We start from the raw sequence: 19,385 nt of genomic DNA on the forward strand, positions 1-19,385 counted from the left end.
ATCTATAAGCAAATAATGTACACATTGTATGGTTTGTGAAAACCTTGGAACCCCCTTTGCATATTAGCTTCCTGTGGGTGCTCTGTGTGTAATATGTACACGCATTATTTTTATAGATGTATATACTTTAACTTATTTTTTAAGTTAAGTGGTTTCTTCAATTTGCTAGAGTCATTGTTCTCTCTTCAGAACACACTGGGTAATAATCAACCAAGGAAACACACAGCATGTGTTACTGAAGCACAGTATCGGTTAATCTCCCTCTGGAACTTGGATTCACACATTTGAGGGAAGGGTAGTCTCACCTTCTTACGACATAGACATGACAATGCCCCTCTGTCCTCTGGTCACTTTTTGTCTTTCGAATTATGTGCTTCTTTCCATAGTAATTCCATTTTCCTCCTATCAATAGGGTGTGTGTGTGTGTGTCTGTGTGTGTGTGTCTGTGTATGTGTATGTATTTATCTCTCTCCTCTCTGCCTAGTGGAAAGAAGCTGCACTGCTTCGAATCCACCAGGGCTCCATGGGAGAAAGATGGGCAGTCTCCTCCTGTGTGATGGGTTGGTTCCAATCCAGTGATAAACACCACTATCCATCTGTCTCTCCACCTGATTACATGTATTTGGGTTAGTTCCACACCAAACAATGGCCCACACCCACTCCTCACTTACTCTGGTGGGGTCCCCATAGAGCTGCTCTGCTAACTCAAAGGTGACCCCTCTTTGATGCGTGAAATCTACCAGCAGCTCCGTGGGAGAAAAATGGACCATCTCCTCCCATGCTTTTAACAGCCCTGGAAAAGCAACTGGATGGCCGGCATGAGCTGGCTCCAACTCAGCAGTGATGTCCTGGAGTTTGGTTTTTTGTTGTTCCCTCCCCTTCCCCATCTCACGCTTCACACTCGTATGAGTAGGAGCCGAAGATCAGGTCGTTCTGTGACGGTGGTGTGAGGCCACGCCGTTTCCCATACTGCTGTGTCCCTCCCCTCCTTGCTCACCTTTCGTGATGGCCCTAGTGCATCCCAGGATCCACAGGGCTCAGCAGCCCCTTGCCCCATTACCGTGGAGCCCATAAGGGTGGGGAGATGCAGTCGTGTTGGTCAGATGTTGTCTGCTGTGCTGTGTCCTGGTGCTGGACTAAGATAGGAACCGAAGTGTCTTTCTGCAGCCCCTTCCTCACACCTTCCATTCTGTCCACCCCCCACTACTCCAGGTGACTTGGTCTTTGTCTGACCCCCAATGGCCCCTGTCGCTAGAGGACCCGACCTGTCTCCTCCTGGACCCCCTGCATCATGGCACTGTTGCCTGTACTCTCTGCAGATAGACCAAGATGTTGCAGACAAAGAGGAGGCTTCCTGTAGCCAGTCAGCTGCTGTCCCTCATGCGGCTCACCTGTCTCTGGGAACTCTGGAAGATCATTTGAGTAGCTGGGAGGGCCTGGACGTGGTCCTGTGTGGGTCTTAGACCGTCAGAAGTGCTGCTTGAGAATTTTTTCAAAGGTACTGCAGATAAATGCAAATGGTCAGGTAACAAGATAGCAATCGAGGTCTCGCTGTCATCAATTTTACTCAGTGATGCTGCCCACGTTCCTGAGGCTGTGACTCCTTATGGGAGGAGACTGCCCATCTTCTCCCCACGGAGCAGATCACTCACTCCTTTCGAGAGCTGTCGCTGACTCATCTCGGACCCTCTAGCCAATCACAGGGAGAGCGCCCTCCTTTCCCCCAGGGACTGCCGGTGGATTTGAACCCTGAGAGGTGTCACTTTTGGGTTAGCAGTGGAACTTCCTACGGCTTGCACCACCACAGCTCCACAAGGTACAGCTGGTGGGTTCAAACCACTTACCTTTTGCTTGGCAGCCTGGCACGCTGCTCACTATGCCACCAGAGCTCCACAGGGAGGGTGTTGTTACTGAGTCAGGATTGACCAACAGGTGTCCTGCCAGCTGGTTTTCAGGGGCAATTACTCTCATGGGAGGAGTTGGCCCATCCTTCTCCTGAAGAGCAGCTGACGGATTTGAACCGCAAGTCCTTGGGACTGCAGCGCAGCTTCTTACCACTAGGCCACCAGAGCTCGCGCTAAAGTGAAGAGCAGGTGTGTACACCTTGCTGTACCCACACATGAATGGGAGTTCCTGGGTGGTACACATGAACAATGTGCTAAAAGAAGGTTGAAGAGTCAAGCCCAACCATGCCTGCCACTGAAGAAAGGCTTGGTGACCTACTTACACACGGAAACCCCCAAACAATGAAATCAGTCCTTGAAAATGTGATTAATCCCAGTTCTACCCTGACGTGCATGGTGTCAGAGTCAAAGTCAGTTCAAAGGTGCCTAGTAGTTTATGTGTGACTCACCCATCATCCTTCATGTTTCCAATGAAAGATCTTGCACAAATTTACAAAATATTTAACTGCAAGTGCCGACCCAGTGCAAGACACAACACGGAGAATCCCAGTGCCTCAAGCCTCCTTCAGCTTGACCTCTGTCCTCGAACCAGCTGAGTGGCCCCTTTTCCTCCTTCCAGGAGCTGATGCCTCACAGACCCTATTATTAAACTGGACTCTTCCTTAACAGACACTTCTTGGAAGAGCGGCGTCCTGGAGTCCTGGGAATTGTTGCACAGGCCGCTCTTTATCAGACACCCCAAGCTCCCAGGATGGGGCGAGCTGGGTTGGCCAGAATGATCTGCCGGTTGTACCGAGGACGCTGGCTCAGTCTGGGTGACTGGAATACAGGCACGCAAAACTTGGGAAGTTTCAACTGAAGGATCCCTTGTCAGTTGGCTCCTTTTTGTCTGCCTTGAGAGCAAAAGGAAAGGCAAGGAGACAAAATGAGGATGCCTCTGTGGTTAAGAAATGCATTACCGTCTACTGTTGAGCGGTGCCAGATGGATGACAAACCCTACTGAAGGAAGCATGGCAGCTGCCCCACCCCCACCACTCACGTTTGATCACTTCCTGAGAAACCTGGTAACATCTAAGCTCATCATACCAAAGACCAGACCGGCCAATGGATCCTGATAAAGGTCTGAGCCTGATCAAAATAGCCCACAGCTAACTTAATTAACAACCCAAATTCTGAGAAATACCATCTTAGTCCTCCCCAGGACCCCTACTAAGAAGGAACTCCTCCAAACTCTCTGGCACCATTTCGGCCCTGTCCGCATGCGGCCGGGTCACTTGGCGTCCCTCTCAGACCACGCAATAAAGGCCTGTTCGGTTCTTAGGCCCAATCTCTTTCTTTCTCTCCCTCGCACTCTTCTTTTATATCTAATACCTACAAATAATAGAAGAACTTTAAATTTGTGGATACATCTGAAGGAAAACAAAAAATTAAAAACAAGAATTGGAAAAAATGATTAAAGTTAGAAGCTAGGTTCTGCACCTCAACCCTGGCACTTTAATAAGTATGTCACCTTGAGGACTCAGTTTCTCAACAGTAAAAGCTAACTATTTTTTCCTTCCACCTGTTTGTGAACATATCTGCCTGTGTAAATGTGATACAGTGGGCAGCTTGTGTGGAATGGCTCTCTTAGGCTGTTACTTTTGCCACATGGCTGAGTGGGAACATGCAAAGGGCGCTCCTAACTCATGAGGAGATTGGTAGTTTCCCCATCCCACCAGGTTTAAATGGGGTGGGCACTCTCACTACCAGCAAGAGCGCAGCAGAGAATGCAGAGTGCAGCCTTCGGAGCCATAGAGATCCCGGCCACTCAGGCTGGGAACTAGATGGGACCAGCTGAAGCAGCAGCAGCTGAGAACCAGAGACCGACACGAGACAGAGCTGACTGGGACTCCTGCCCTACAAGCCAGAACTGGGACCTTTGCTGGAAAACCCCAGGCGACACACCATAATGGGAAGGACTATTATGCCAATTACACAAGCTCTGTGGCATTGGTCTAAGGCTGTGAGACTTAAGGTCAAAAGGCTTGGGGAATAGACTTGAAAAGATGTCCAGATGGAATAACGGTAGCCCCTTTTCTAACCTGAATTAGAACCTGTTAAATTCTCTAATAAACCATCCCCCTAAATGTGAGTATGGTTCTGTGAGATCTGTGTGGCCACTGCAACAGATTAGCAGATCGAGTCACAGCAGAGCAGCGAGAGTCCTCGGAGAGCTGGCTGGTGTTAGATGAAATGAGGGGAGCTCGGGGCATGTCTGACTTCATGGGAATCAGGTTTGCGCTGCGGATGTTGCTGATGGGGACTTTTCACCCTTGTAGAGTCAGAGGACGCCAGCTGAAGCAGAGGTCGGGCAACAGTGCTCTCACGGGAGCTGCGCTTTTTTACAGTAAATATGGATAGAAAAGATAGTTGAGATATTTTACATAAAGTGTTAACCTGGTTGTTTTGGGGGAGCTGGAATTGGAATGCTTTTGGGGGGATATTTTTAGGAGTATCTCATTTTTTAAATTAATTTTTATTTTATTATTACTTTTTTGTGTGTACTGTCAAATCGGATCTGACTGGTACAGGAAGAGATTGCCCCTCCTTCAGCAGAGCATCTGGTGGATTTGAACCATGTGCCTCTGGGATTGCAGTGAAGCTTCTTGCCACTAGGCCACCGGAGCTCACCAGTATTTCATTTTTTTAAGGTAAAAAAGAAAACTATATCCAAAATACTGTCAAGGTAAAGTAACTATACAAAAAACCCCAATGAACTCTCTGGTGTTTTTGAGTTTCTGAAGTAATAATAAAACTTTCCCATAAATCAAAACAAGTATTACTCCATTTATTTTTCCGTAATCCATGCACAGGAAACAGGTCCTTGAATTTTGTCTTTCTCCTGGGCAGTCCTTTGCCTTTCCTCCAGCGAAAGTCTGGGAGGGAGCAGAAATTCTCTGAAGCTAACTTAAAAGGACACTGTCCCAGAAAAATAAAGAACAATAGAAAAGGAGTAACTCAACACCTTCATTAAAAAAACAAAACAAAAACCACTGAATGTTGAAAACCATTAAACACTTAACGAATGAAGTGTTTATTTTTAAAGTATTTCTATAGCAGTGTAGATATTTTTTAAGAAACAAGTAAGTAATCAGGAGATGTTTCAGAGAGTTTGTGAGAATTTTCCCTGCTTCACAGGTTCTAGAGTTTAATTTACTTGGTCTGATTAATTCAACTATTTCGACTTTCATTCATGTTGCTGTTATGTACTGTCCAGTCAGAACCAACCCCTATCTGGTCCTTCAGTGGGTTTTCAGGGGTAGTTCATCACAGGGGAGAAGACTGGGCAGTTTTCTCCCGTGGTGCACTTGGCAGATTCGAACCACATACCTTTGGGTTGCCAGCATAACTCTTTACCACTAGGCCACAAGGACTCCCATTTCATTCATAGACTTTTTAAACTAATAAATGCATAACTTGAATATCAATGGTTTTTTTGTCACAGAAAAAGTCTCCCAATCAAAATTATAATCTTACAGCTTTTAATATTTTACAGTATTTCAAAGGAGATTATGAAGCTAACCAGCAAATATCTATTGTATTAAAATACATGCACATTTTTCTTTAAATTTTTGGGATTCTGTCTACAGTGCTTCTGTTATACTTGTTCAAATTATTCTTATACTGTATTCTAAAACAATGAAGCTTCTAAACTGATGGAATGTTGCCAGGGAAATCCAACAGAGTTTGTAGGCAACATAACCAAAAAGCATAGTTCAAATTGGCTTAGGGAATGAATGGGCTCAGTTATGAAGAGCAGCTGAAGGCTGTGTACAATTAACAGCATTTGTCAGCGTTCACTGAGCCCCATATAGAACAAGCAGTCCCTACAGCCCCACAGGCCAGCTAACGCCCAGCTTCTGGCACCTTAGGGTCCACAAGACTTGAAAACAAAAAGACAGCCTCAAGCCATCACTAAAAGGACAATGGCACATTTTAGAGATACTGGCAGAAACATGAAGCAACAGCTAATTAATGCTAATTATCTGGAACAATTCTGTGAACATTAGCATCAGGCCTGCAAATTAACTAGCCATCTTCACACACATCATTTCTAGAGAGAGGCTATTATGTAGAATGATTTTTACAACATTCCTCATATTATTTTTAAAAGATTCAGAAATTATCTTCCTCTTCATAGAGTGAATTCTCACCTTAAAGATTTCTGTATGAAAAATACTGTATTCACTTGATGGCAACTTTTTTGTTGTTGTTGTTTCTGTATACCCTAACTATATCTCACTCACCAGTGTGTTCAAAATAAACAAAATGTCCAGAGAAAAGTTCATTAAATAAATTTATTTGTTAAAATAATTTAACTCCAAATACAACTGTTGAATTTGCATTGGGTTATAACTAAAATTCTTGTTTTAATTGAAATGCCATGGTTTAACAACTGACATTGTTACAAAACAATAAGGAGTTGTTTAATTTTAAATGGTCAGTTGTATTAGAGCACAACAATTAACTGTGAACTATATTTATCTCTGGGAAACCCCAAATCAATAATGATAAGTCTGTTTCCAAAACCCACTGCAGTCATTCCTGAAACCCTGATCGATTGAGATTTAACAGATGCACAATGACGCTTACAAATGAAAACAAGACCCCGGTACTCTTTAACATTTGATTAGCTAAGGAGACAATTAAAGCTTACCCACTGCTAACACAAGACTACAGATAACAGAAAAAAAACTCAAAAGAAAACAAAATCCCAACAACAACAACAAAACACTTTCCTATTTACACAAACATGGACAACATTCACACTAGAAAACTCTTGAAAACAAACTGACATCTTTAGGCAACTTTTTTTTTTATATATATATATAAAAGCAAGTATCAGTAGTTTTACCACAGAAAAGTGATGGCAACTGTAGCAATTGGAGTCAAAAGTTCATTTCTAATTCTACATAGGAAAGGAGAAAAGACAACAAAGCACCTTTCAATAGTTTAAGAAAGATTTTATGTAATACTTTTGATTAGATGCTGGCTTGTTTTACAGAAGGGGAACAAAATTGAAAGGCCTCAGTCACCATCACTATCACAGCTTAAAGAACCAAAACGAAGTGGCAACATTAAAAGGAGAAAACAAATCAAGAAAACGCTGCCTTTGCTTAAAAAGCAAGAAAGAAAACGAAACAGAAACAGAATCGTATGGACAACAGCTAAAGAAAAAGCAGGTCTTTGGATCAAACCATAATTATTTTTTAAGGCATGTTAGAAAACTTTCACTTACATAGTCTGATCAGGGCATAAAAGAAATGGTGACCAAAGGTCACTAACTTCCCTCTGTAGCCACTATTATTTCATGTGCCAACAAAGTTCATCATCCTGTTCTGAAGCTTTTTTTTATTAACATCTCCACAAACACACTTCATTCATTCACGCTGAGTTATAAAGCACAAGAGGATTTACACTGTGATGCTTGTGATGCTTTGCCGCTCAGTATGAAGGCGGTGTGGAAGGCTGTGCCGCCAGCCAATTCGGTCCTTAGTAACAGTTAGGCAGTACGTTCCATCTTATTAGTGACATAAAACATTTTTAACTCAAACTTGAAACTTTAGATATTCTTACACCCTTGTTTGGTCATACCTTCCTCTTGTCAGACAGTTTTAAGTCTATGTACTGACTCTGTAAGCGACACCATGACAAGGGAGGAAACGCTGAAGCCGTCAGTCAAGGATTTAGTTTTAGTTGGATCCACAATCAATGCTGACTCAGGCAATGGTATTCTCAATCCCCTCATATGCATGTGAAAGCTGGACAAATCACCCTCCCATGCATGTGAAATAAGGAACACCAAAAAGGAAAGGGTGCCTTGGAATTGGTCAAGACTGCTGTGGCCTTTGAGAAGAACGTACTTCCCGTCTTGGAGGAAGAACAGCCCAAATGTGAGGATGGGAAACGTAGTCTCATGTACTTTGGATATGTTCTCAGAAGGGACCAGTCTATGGAGGACATCATGCTTGTTAAAGCAGGGGATCATCTTAAAAGAGGAAGATCCTCAGTGAGATGAATACAGGGGCTGCAACCCTGGCTCAAACACAGCAATGAGTGTGGAGACGGGAGCAGGGCTGGGCCCTTTCTTCTATTGTACAATGTCACTATGGAGTTGGAACAGAGGGGATGGCACTTAACGACATAGCAACCTTACAGGTAAGAATGTAGAATCTTTACAGATGATCATAGTATGTGATCTTTGTGGTCATAACTTTCTACGAAGTATGAACTTTTATGAAATAGCTTTGAAAGAAATAGAATAGACTGGAAGAAATCAGAAGCTTCAAAATTCAAACAAATTCACTAACAAATTTTTTTTTTCTTCAACAGATAAATCATACATGTTCCAGTCAAGTCAACTTTCACAGTTGAAATTTGTTTTAATAAAACTGGTTAAAACATTTTGGTCTGCAAAGGAAGTGGTTCCTAATTGAGAATCGTAAAAAAATTCTATCAAAGGCTGTAAAGTACAAGTCACAGATTTTTTTTTTAATGACTAGCCTGTTTTTACCCACTTATTTCTTCAATTTTCTCATCTATGAAAAGTTTGGGCTACCCAAGTTTTTTTCTGTCCTCTAAATTTAACGCCAGCTACTAAACATGTAGGCTACTACAAATGATTGTAAAAATGGTAAAAAAAAACAAACCTTAAATAACTTAAAAGGGAAAAACCACATTTTTCTGATGCTCTACACTCTGCAGTAGAGGTTTTTAGTAGACGCTTTTATCTCTGACTTGTGCCAAATTCATAGGAACAATAAGCACACGTGAACACACATACAACTCTGGTCTCGGATACACAGAGAAGACCAAACGTTACTTGGACTAGACTGTGAAACCAGTATAATGTGGGGTGGTAAGCAGATTGCAGGCTCAGTGGTACTGCAGTTCCAAAGGCCAAATTCATCTCCAGAGAGGCAGCTCAAGGTCTTCTCTCCAGTATTTTCCACTCTAAAGTTACCTGGAAACCTTTCTACACTTGTTTGTAAAACTTATGAAGGGGTATTTCCTGTGCCATTCATCATGCAAATGATAAAATACTTCACGGCTATGAAAATTAAAAAAAAAAAATGTCAGAGCTTGAGCACCTTTTTACCAAACGAAATATTCACTCTTGCTTTATTTGCCATTCCAGCAATCAGGGCAAAATTGTTCTCAGAAAACCTTTCTATAATTCTCCAGGAAAATTAAAGATAAAAGGCTCTTTGTCCCTTTACCTTCCACTCGGCAATTTATGTTCTACTTTTGAACTCACATCATTTCACGTGGTTATTCGGATTTTTGAAACGCCTGCATTCAAGCTCTGAATGCACAAACTTGATTTCAAAAGCAGGTTAGCCGAAAGACCACACCACAACCGTAGCCCTTCAAGGCAAGGAGGATTTGCTGCTTTGACAAACATAAAAATGCAAGATAGCTGTTCTGTCCTGTGAGGTTTCTGCAAGTGGGAACATCTGGATACAACATGGCTTCATTTTCCTTACACGATGGTACAGTAAATCTACTAGAATGCTTCTTGTTAGTAAGGCTAGGCAATTGCTTTTCATCACAGTTGCTTCCTTCTTGTTCAGCAGAGAAATAAAACCTTCCCTGCTTGGGTTAACAAGAGGTTTTAATTCTGATCAACCCCTCTGAGCGCCTCCATATCCTGTGGCAAAGCAGGTGATTTAACACATTCTACAAGCCAGATTGTATTTCTAACACAACCTGTTCAAATTTTTTGTTTCTCTATCAAGCACTGATACAGGAGTTACTTCTGCGTCACAAATTAGAATAACATCTACAATTAAACATCACTTGTGAAAAACAGAAATACGTCAGCTGAGCAAAGAATCTCTCCCTGTAATGCTGTTGATGTGTTAGCTGTCATTATCTTACTTGACGGAATACGTGGGTTACAAGCACTATCCCCATTCCTGAAATGCAGTACTCACATAGGAAAATATCTCTCCTTTTACTTAGTAGTATTTTTTTTTAAAGAAGACAAAATATTTTAATTGTCAATAGTCTTAATAATCATTCTTCCGGTTTCTCCCTCAGATTACTTTTAATGTTTGCAATAGTTGCTTCTGTTGTCTCAGCGGCAAGACCATCATAGCTTTTGAATGCAGTCACCCTGTAGATCAATTGGCTATGCCTCAAAGCTGTAGGTGTGTGAAGGGGACTGAGGACTCAGGTGAAAACCGTAGTGGCTGAACTCAAATGTTACTCGGAGATGTCTACGAGCAATCTGTGCTCAGTTCTGAAGACGGGGTGGTCCTTCACCCGAGATTCCCACCACACATCCTGCAAACTCCACAGAAGAGCAGGTGAGGCTCGAGTCGCCTACGGCATTGAGCAGACCCTGTCTGGGACAGCCGTCTTCGAATGCTATTGTATGTTACATGCGGAGCAGCAGGGGTCATCTTTGTCAGGCTGCGCAGCGTAGTTCATCTGCCTCACGATTTCCGCAAAGAGTTCGTCCACCATGGTTTTACTCTTAGCCGAAGTCTCCATGAAGGGGCAACCCCACTCTTCTGCGAGGGCTCGGCCTTCGTTGGACGATACCTCTCTCTCACTTTCCAGGTCCACTTTGTTTCCAACCAAGATGACCGGCACCTTCTCATACCTAGGAGGGATTAAACCAAACACACACATATTACACAAGGCAGGGCAGAACTAACAAGGCAAAAGAAAAAGCTTTTCCATGATATACTGTTGTTAAGTGCTGTCGAGTCCTAGGCAACTCACAGAGACCCTATGAAGGAGAGTCTTTGACACTTGTGTGACTTTCATCCTTTCTCCAAGTTCATAGGGTTTCCGGAGGCAAGCTATTTACAGAAGTGGATGCCACTCCTGCTTCCAAGCTTGTTTTAATCGGAGAGCTCCACCAAACACTGTCCCCCATGGGTAACCATTAATGCATTTGACACATCAGTGTCACAGTGTTCAGCTTCCCAACAACGATGAGTACGGCAAGTGGACACACCAGGGCTATATATATGACCTTTGGCTTGGTACAATAAATATTCCTTTGTGACATGAGGGATTATTTGCTCCGCTTTTCTGGTCATCTACGTAAAGACGTTTCAAAGATCTTTTTATAAAAACAAGGCAAAACCAAAACCAAATGATGTGCTATGAAGTGAATTTCAACTCGTGACAATCATGCGTATATTAGGGAAGAATAATATTCTTTGGGTTTAATGGGTGAATTCTCTGGAAGGCAACCACCAGCCATTTCTTCATGGCAGACTCAGATTGTTATCCTTTTTTCGCTAATACTGCTAACATTGTGTGCGTCATCAAAGAAATCAGCTGATTTCCGTCACAGCATTTAATGAGTTTTTCCAAGTATCTTCAATATCTTATTCATACATTCTTTAAATTCAATTTACCTTTTTAGGTGTACTCGAAAATTGTATTTACTTTTTAGACAACTACTCTGCTAAGATTAGTTTACACCGTCCCCCCACGTCTTAAGAGACCCAACTTAGCATTAACAGTTTGTCATGTAATAGTTCTACAGAGTACAGAAGCAACTTACAATTTTACTCTATTCTATAAATAGTTGCAGAACTAATCATGGTTCCTGGGGAAAAGCTACTGGAAATCCTTAGGATTCGAGAAAACGGCAAAACATAGACAACAACATTCTAATTCTTTATAAAACTAACAGATTAGCCGTTGAGAGAGAAACCAATCGCTGTTTTTTGCAGCCTGATAAATGACTTTTTAATCACTGTCTTTATTTGATGTTCTCTCTTCTTTTTCTTCCTAGCTAGGTTTCCATGGGTAAACATGTTTGGCTAAAGGCTAGTAGAATTAAACAGTGAAAGAACAATGAAAGTCCTGAGTTATTGTCTATCCTCGATTCAGGTGATTCCATATATGAGTACTCCATGTGGGCATATATGATCAAGCAGGGAAAATCCATGGTATTTTTTTTTGTATGTTTATTTCATATTCTTATTTATGTTCTAAGAAATAACTCTCATATTATGGTGTGGTACTAGGGGTATTGTAGCTAATGTTAGATGTATCTTGGCTGAAAGCAGGAAGTACAAGAGGAATGTCTATCTGTGTTTCATTAACTATGCAAAGGTGTTTGGCTGTGTAGATCACAACAAACTGTGGCTGACTCTGGAAGAACGGGAATCCCAGAACACTTGATTGTGCTAATGAGAAACCAAGATGCAGTCATCAGAACAGAGCAAGGGAACATCGTTCAAAACTGGGAAGGGTGTACGCCAGGGATGTGTCCTATCTCCATCCCTTTTCAATCTATATGCAGAACAGATTATCTGGGATGGTATGAGGAGAAGTGTGGCATCAGGATTGGTGGAAGACTCATCAACAATCTATGTTATGCAGATGACACAACCCTGCTTGCTGAAACTGAAGAGGACCTGAAGTGCTTGCTGTGCAGAAGGTCAAGGACTGCAGCCTCCTATATGGATTGAAGCTTAACATCAAGAAAATGAAGATTCTCACCACTGGGATGATTGGCAGCATCATGATAGATGGTGAAGAGATTGAGATTATAAATAGCTTCAGTTTGCTTGGCTCCACAATGAACACTCTTGGCACCAGCATCCAGGAAATTAAGACATATTGTTCTGGGAAAAGTCTGCTGTCAGAGATCTCTCCGAAGTACTGAAGAGCAACAATGTCAGTCTGGGGACTAAGGTGCGCCTGATACAGGCCATAGTCTTTGCAATTACTTGCTATGCATCAGAGAGCTGGACAATGACTAGGGATGACAGGAGAACTGATGCCTCTGAGCTGGGGTGTTGGAGAAGAATACTGAATATACCATGGACTGCTAATAGAATGAACAGGTTTGTCCTGGAGAGGGTTAAAGCAGGCTGCTCCTTGGAGGTAAGGATTCTGAAGCTTCGTCAGACATACTTTGGACATGGTGCAAGTAGAGACCAGTCCTTGGAGGGGGACATCATGCTTGGGAGGGCGGAGGGACAGTGCAGAAGAGGAAGAGCCTCGATGAGATGGATTGATTGACTGGTGTAATGAGGGTAGAGACAATAAGACTGGCAAGAGATAGAGTAGAGTTTAGGGCTGTTGTACACAGGGTCACTATGAGTCGCAGGCAACTTGACGGCACATTAACAAGACCAACAACAATATCTAATCTATTTCTTTTTCATTCTGTATTTTTCTTTCAATGTCTTAACAGTTCTTTGTTTGTTTAGTGTGAACATATCCTATTAAATCCCCCTGAAGGGGGAATATATCTCTCATCTATCGAGAAGGTAAACAGTGAAACTATTCTGAAGTGATAACCGTGCCTGGACACAGCTAGTTGCTCAGCAGAGAGAACGACAGAGTTAAGGCTTGACTGAGGCCAGATGCAAAGAGCTTTTCTTATCCAGGGAAACAGGTACCTGGCAGGGTAGTTTGTGCTTCCTACAATCTACTCTCCCTAATTTTCAACACAAACTGTATTCCCAGTAGAGTCTCCCTTTTTCCTCCAGGACCAATTCAGGCTGAGAACAGCCTAGACAAGGGCTATGTGCTTCAGGTGGTGCTACAGTCTGTAACCCCAAGCAGGAAAATAACCAAAGGTGAGTTGGGAACACAACATAATCAACAGAAAATCTAGACTATCTACACGATCATTTTTCTGGAACTGGATTTGGACAATGTCAATTTACATTAAAGAACTCAACAGGGATAGATGACAGATCAGCTGTCCGTTGTATGTTACGTTGTTGTCTCAGAGACGCTGACAGCTCTGAACCCCTAACATCAGGTTTTTTAACACCCTTTGGGATTCTTTAGAGAGTCATCGTGGTGTAAGGATTACATGCTCAGCTGGTCACGGATGGTGGTAGCTTGAAGCCACCAGGGGCTCTCTGTGAGGGAAGGACAAGTTCTCTAGATAGGGCACATTTTTGTGTCTCTTAACATTAAAGCGCAGGACAGCAGAGAAGATTCTGAACCAACAGGTAGAGGAGGGGTTTCCAGTCTTCCCACTGAAAGGCTTCAAAACTTGGAATCCCTTACCCTTCACATCTTCCCTTTTTGTACCCCTTGTCAGCTGAAAAGCAGTAAGAATATTTGCTTCCCTTTTCATGCACAGGTTTGCTCTATAAACACAATGAGAAGATACAGGCAAAAACCAATGAAAAACATTAAGAGCCAGAGATAATGGCAGGGTGTGGTGGGGGCTTGTCTCGCCTGCTAAGTCCATGGATGGGAGACAATAGCTTCAGAGGCCACTGAGTGTCAACAATGAGGAGAAACCAAGCTTGAGAAGTAAAGCAAACTGAAAGAAAGAGCAAAATGTCATGCAGGTAGGGAAAGAAGAGACAGAAAGAGGGAGGGAAAGAGAAAGAGAGGGGGAAGAGAGGAGGAAGGGAGGATGATGAAGAGAGGGGGGACAGATAATGAAGAGGGAGGAAGAGGAGATAGGAGGGAGGCAGAGGAGAGGAGAGAGGGAGAAAGGGATGGGGGGAGATTGAGATTGACTGAGGCAGACTGAACAAGGGAGGGAGGGAGGGAAGGATGTGGGAGAGGGGAAGTGAGAGAATAAAGCAAAAATCCAGTCCCCTGGTGTAAGCCTAGTCCTTCTTTAAGGCTCTGGTAGACAGAATGATGGTTGTGAGGAAAAAGAAAAGCAAAACCACTTTCCTCAGAGTAATAGGAACCGAAGAGAAAAATGGTTCCTGTGGGAAAGAGAATTCATAGGTGGCTCGGGGTTAAGATGATGACCCCCTGACATGTGGAGACCTGTAACTGAAGATGTGGAGAACCTGGATGCTTGTTAAGGAAGACAAGAGAAAAGGATGGATAAGCAAAGCCTTGCGCTGACAGTTTTTGTGACCTTTTGCTCTCTTCATGGATGATATAGCCTTGATGTCATTTCACAACGCCCTGGCCTTCGATCATTGGTATTCAATGCAGAACCGAGCAAGACAAGATGGAACTGCCGTCCGGATCTGCTGGGGTCCTACAGCATGTTAAAGAAAAGACCAGAGGAGGATGCTGTTGATGTTTGCTTCTCAGACGGAACTGACCCACAGCTGACTGTCCAGCGGGTTTTCAGAGGCAGTAAACCACATGGGAGGAGACTGCCCATCCTTCTCCCACAGAGCAGCTGGTGATTCGAACCACATGCCTTTGAGATTGCAGTGCAGCTTCTTACTACTAGGCCACCAGAGCTCCCTGGCTCTGGATAGTTCTGCCAATGTAGAGAATGAACCTAAACTTCAGTCCATCAGCTCCTTGAACTGTAAGACGAGCTGGACGTGAGCATTTCAAAGCAGCTTTTCCTCGCTGGTGCTAACATCTGAGCAGGTATTGTGGGTTCCTCCCACAAGCAGCACATACGCTGGGGACTGCTGAACGCCGAGCGCTGCTCTACAAACATCATTCAACAGCACATTTAATTTTTTTTTTAGTATTGTACTTTTTTAATTAATTTTAATGAAAGAGTACAGAGACTTGCGGTTTCCAGTCATTCACTGTTGCACTTTTCTCCCTGCCCACTCCCTTCCCCCAACTCAGTCTTCTCCTTGAAAAGAAAAATTCTTTCATTGTTATGCAATCCCTCCCCCTAAGTCCACTCCACTGTGCAGCCTTCATTTTGGACTCCTGTCACGACAATAATACCCAATCATAGATCTCCCTCAAACAGCTCTCTCCCTCATCTGTTTCAGTATTTACAATGGATGGGAACGTATGGATCAGGAGTAACGCCGAGACAGAGAGGAAAGCCTCAGCGTCTCCTGGGAAGAGCAGAAGGAGCTCGGTGAGTGGAGGGGCTGTTGCCATGCGGTCTGACTCACCAGGCAGAGGAGGCAGAGGCAGACTCCCCCAGCAACGCAGTTCCAGTTCCCTGGCAGCACCGCTCAGACGCAGATACTTGGGGTGCTTTTTTAACAATGTGCAATGCTGAGGACGACACTGAAAACAGCCTGACACTCCCAACAACTAGGAACAGCAACCAGCTTACATATTTATTCAGCTACTTAGCAAATGGTTATTAAGAGCTTATCACACCCGAGCCACGATTCTAGGCACTGTGGGCATATTAGTGAGATCAGGAGACCACACGTTGTGAAGTCTGCTGTCAGGGACCTCTCCAAATTACTGAAGAGCAATGATGTCAGTTTGAAGAAAGGCTAAGGTGCACTTGACTCAGGTCATGGTCTTTTAAATCACTTGCTATGTGTGTGGGGGCTGAGCAGTGAATAAGGCTGGCATAAGAAGAATTGAGGCCTATGAGAATTGAGACAAGAGTGCTGAATATCCCACGGACTGCCAAAATAACAAACAGATGTATCTTAGAGAAGAAAAAAAAAACGCAGAGTTCTCCTTGGAGGCAGACTGGGAAGGTTCTCGTGTACTTTGGGCATGCTGCTAGGAGAGGCCAATCTTTGCAAAGAGACATCATGCTCAGGCAGGTGGAGGATCAGGAAAGACAGGAAGACCCTCAATGAAAGGGACTGACACAATGACTGCACAACAGGCTCACGTGTGTCCGGGAAGATGAGGACAGGCTAGAGTTCCGATTGGTTGTTGAGAGGGTTGCTATGAGTCATACTCGATGGCACCTAACAACAACAACAGACAGCAAAACAAACAGAATTCTCTGTCTTCACAGTGATTATATATTAGTGTGAGACAAGCCTCAACAATTAATGACATAGCTATCAGTAAACAATCAGCTTATTAAAAAGTGTTGCAACAGGAAGATGCATTTTCCGGGAGTATAACTCAGGCACAGTTTTGAAGATGATTGGAGGAGGTAGGTGTAACGGCTTGATCTGGGTCTCCCCACCTCAGCAATGTCTGCTGAAATCTTTACTCCTTAACCAATGGGTGAGGGAACACTGGTGGCCAAATCGGTAAGGAGCTTCACCACCAACAGAAAGGGGAAAGTGGTTCAAAGCCACCAGCCAATCCAAGGGAGAAAGATAAGCCATCTCCTACCAAGCACTTTATTGCCTCTGAAAACCCACTGGAGGGTCAGCTATGAGTCACTTCCAACTTGGTGGTGGTTGTTATGTGTCATAGAGTCGCCTATGACTCAAGAGACCTGTGTACAATAGCTCTGAACCCTGCTCTATCCTGAGCCAGTCTGACTACAACACACCTAATCCCATTGCCCCAGTTACTCTGTCAGTCCATCTCATCAGGGGTCTTCCTCTCCTATGCTGTCCCTCCACCCATCCAATCATACTGTCATTCTCCAAGGACTGTTCCCTTCTAGCCACATGCCCAAAATATGAGAGATGGAGATTCAAAATCCTTGCCTCCAGGAGGCAGCTTGGTTTCACCCTCTCCAGGAGAGGCTTGTTTGTTCTCTTGGCAGTCCATGGTATATGTACAATATTCTTCTCCAGCACCACAGCTCAAATTCTTTTGAATCAATTCTTTTATCATCCTTAGTCATTGTCTGGAGCTCTCTGAAGCTGGGCAAGAAACTGTGAAGACCATAGCCTGGATCAGGTGTACCTTGGTCTCTAGATTGACATCATTGCTCTCCAGCACTTTAGGGAGGACTCTGACAGCAGGCTTCCCCAATGCAATTCATCTTTTGATTTCTGTTCGTTCCAACAATGTTGACTGTGGATCCGAGGAAGCTGAAATTGTTAACAACCTCAGTCTCTCCTCTATCATGGTGCTCACAATTGGCCAGTGGTGAGAATCTTTGTTTTCTTAATGTTGAGCTTCAATCCATACTGAAAACTACAATCCCTGACCTTCTGCAGCAAGCACTTCAGGCCTTCCTCAGTTTTAGCAAGAAGGGATGTGTCATCTGCGTAACACAGGTTTTTAATGAGCCTCCCTCCAATCCTGATGCCACTTTCCTCCTCATTCAGTCCAGCCTCTTGAATGATCTATTCCACATACAGATTGAACAGGTATGGAAACAGGATGCATCCCTGACAAACTCCTTTCCTGATTTTGAACCATGCAGTGTTTTCCCTGCTCTGTTCTGAGGACTGCTTCCTGGTCCAAGTATAGGTTTCGCATGAGCACAATCAAGTGTCCCTGGATTTCCATTCTTCTCAAGGTTAGCCACAATTTGTTGTGATCCACAGAGTCAAATGCCTTTGCCTAGTCAATGAAACAAATATCCCTCTTGTACTCTCTGCTTTAGACCAAGATCCATCTGATGTTGGCGATAACGTTATCTGGTGCCACAGCCTTTTCTTAACTCAGTCTGTATTGATGATATATAACGATGACAATAACAATAATAATAAAAACCAGTAGATTCCATCCAATTTGGAAATAGCATTTTTTGTTAATGTAGCCTCACCAGGGTTGAGTATGTTCCAATTCTATCCATTTAGGAATTATACAGAACAGTAATACAAGGGAATGCGACATGAAGATCACCGAGGAACCTAGGCACACCTGGACTAGAGGGCCTGAGAACAGACAGGACAGAGCACCCCTCACCCCCCCTCCCCAAACCTCTATCCTAATCTGGGCTTCTAGACTCCTGTAGTGTGAGAATTTCTGTTTTCTCCAGCCACCCACTTACGGTACATTGGCACCCTAGGAAACTGAGAAGGTTTCGTGGGGAAGATGCTGTCTGAACAAAGACTTGAAGGAGGGGAAAGGTGTCTGGGAAGGAGCATCCCGGGCAGAATATGGATGAGAAGGTGCCAAACCTGGTGTCTGGTCTGGTGGGGGTTCAAGAGGCTGTAAACAAGCCAGTGAAGTCAATCCATATCGTCTCCTCCAGCTCCAGCCATCAACAATCCCCAACTGTAGAAAATGGTTCACTTGAGACTACACAGGACCTAAGAGTCTGCAGAGCAAGTGCCGCCTATGAATGCTGAAGTGGCAGACAGGGTTTATGACGGGACGAGCCCATTTTATTTAGGGGCTCTGGTGGCACCGTAGGTAAAGCATTCCATTGCTAGTAACTGAAAGGTTGGTGGTTCAGACTTGCCGGTTACTCTTCAGGGGATGTGGCAGTCTGCTTCCATCACGAGCACAGGGCTGGAAACCCTGAGGGGAAGTGCCACCCCATCCCACGTGTCGCGTTTCTGTGAGTCACAATGAACTCTACGGCAGCCGGTTTGTGGGTACAGCCACTCGGTTAACAGGTGATGGCCCTTACACTCAGAGCCAGGCCAAACATCAACCTTCTGCTTTCAGGAATAGTTTGATAGGCTGTCTTTGACTTCCTCCTTTTTTCTAAACACATCATGTGGACATTTAAGCGAAGATTCAACATTCCAAAACTCTTTCACTTGATGTGTTATTGTGAATGTGATCAGACCAGGCTACGGGTTTGACTCCAACTTTCAGATCAGCAAATGGACCATAAATTTCAGCTCATTTTCTTGACATTTCATTTAGGACCAGGAGCAGGGTCACACTTTGGCTTCTAAGGAGCTCCATTTCAACTTTGTTTATAGTCTGTGAACACATACATTTGTAAATGAATTTTCATAGTTTTCTGATTTATGAATG

The 19,385-nt window shown here is 43.6% G+C and overlaps 1 protein-coding gene across 2 annotated transcripts in view; it reads right to left on the bottom strand.

The window, feature by feature from the left end:
- Positions 1-10,316: 10,316 nt before the first annotated feature.
- Positions 10,317-19,385, bottom strand: part of RAP2A (RAP2A, member of RAS oncogene family) — a 52,353-nt gene continuing 43,284 nt past the window's right edge. For both annotated transcript variants that reach the window (XM_006879565.1, XM_006879566.1), the window contains one exon: positions 10,317-10,554. In XM_006879565.1, the coding sequence (XP_006879627.1) occupies positions 10,317-10,554 (238 nt within the window). The remainder of the gene's footprint in view (positions 10,555-19,385) is intronic.

Source organism: Elephantulus edwardii, unplaced genomic scaffold (genome assembly GCF_000299155.1).
Source record: "Elephantulus edwardii isolate Elephantulus edwardi_28Jun2011 unplaced genomic scaffold, EleEdw1.0 scaffold00004, whole genome shotgun sequence".
NCBI lineage: Eukaryota > Metazoa > Chordata > Mammalia > Macroscelidea > Macroscelididae > Elephantulus > Elephantulus edwardii.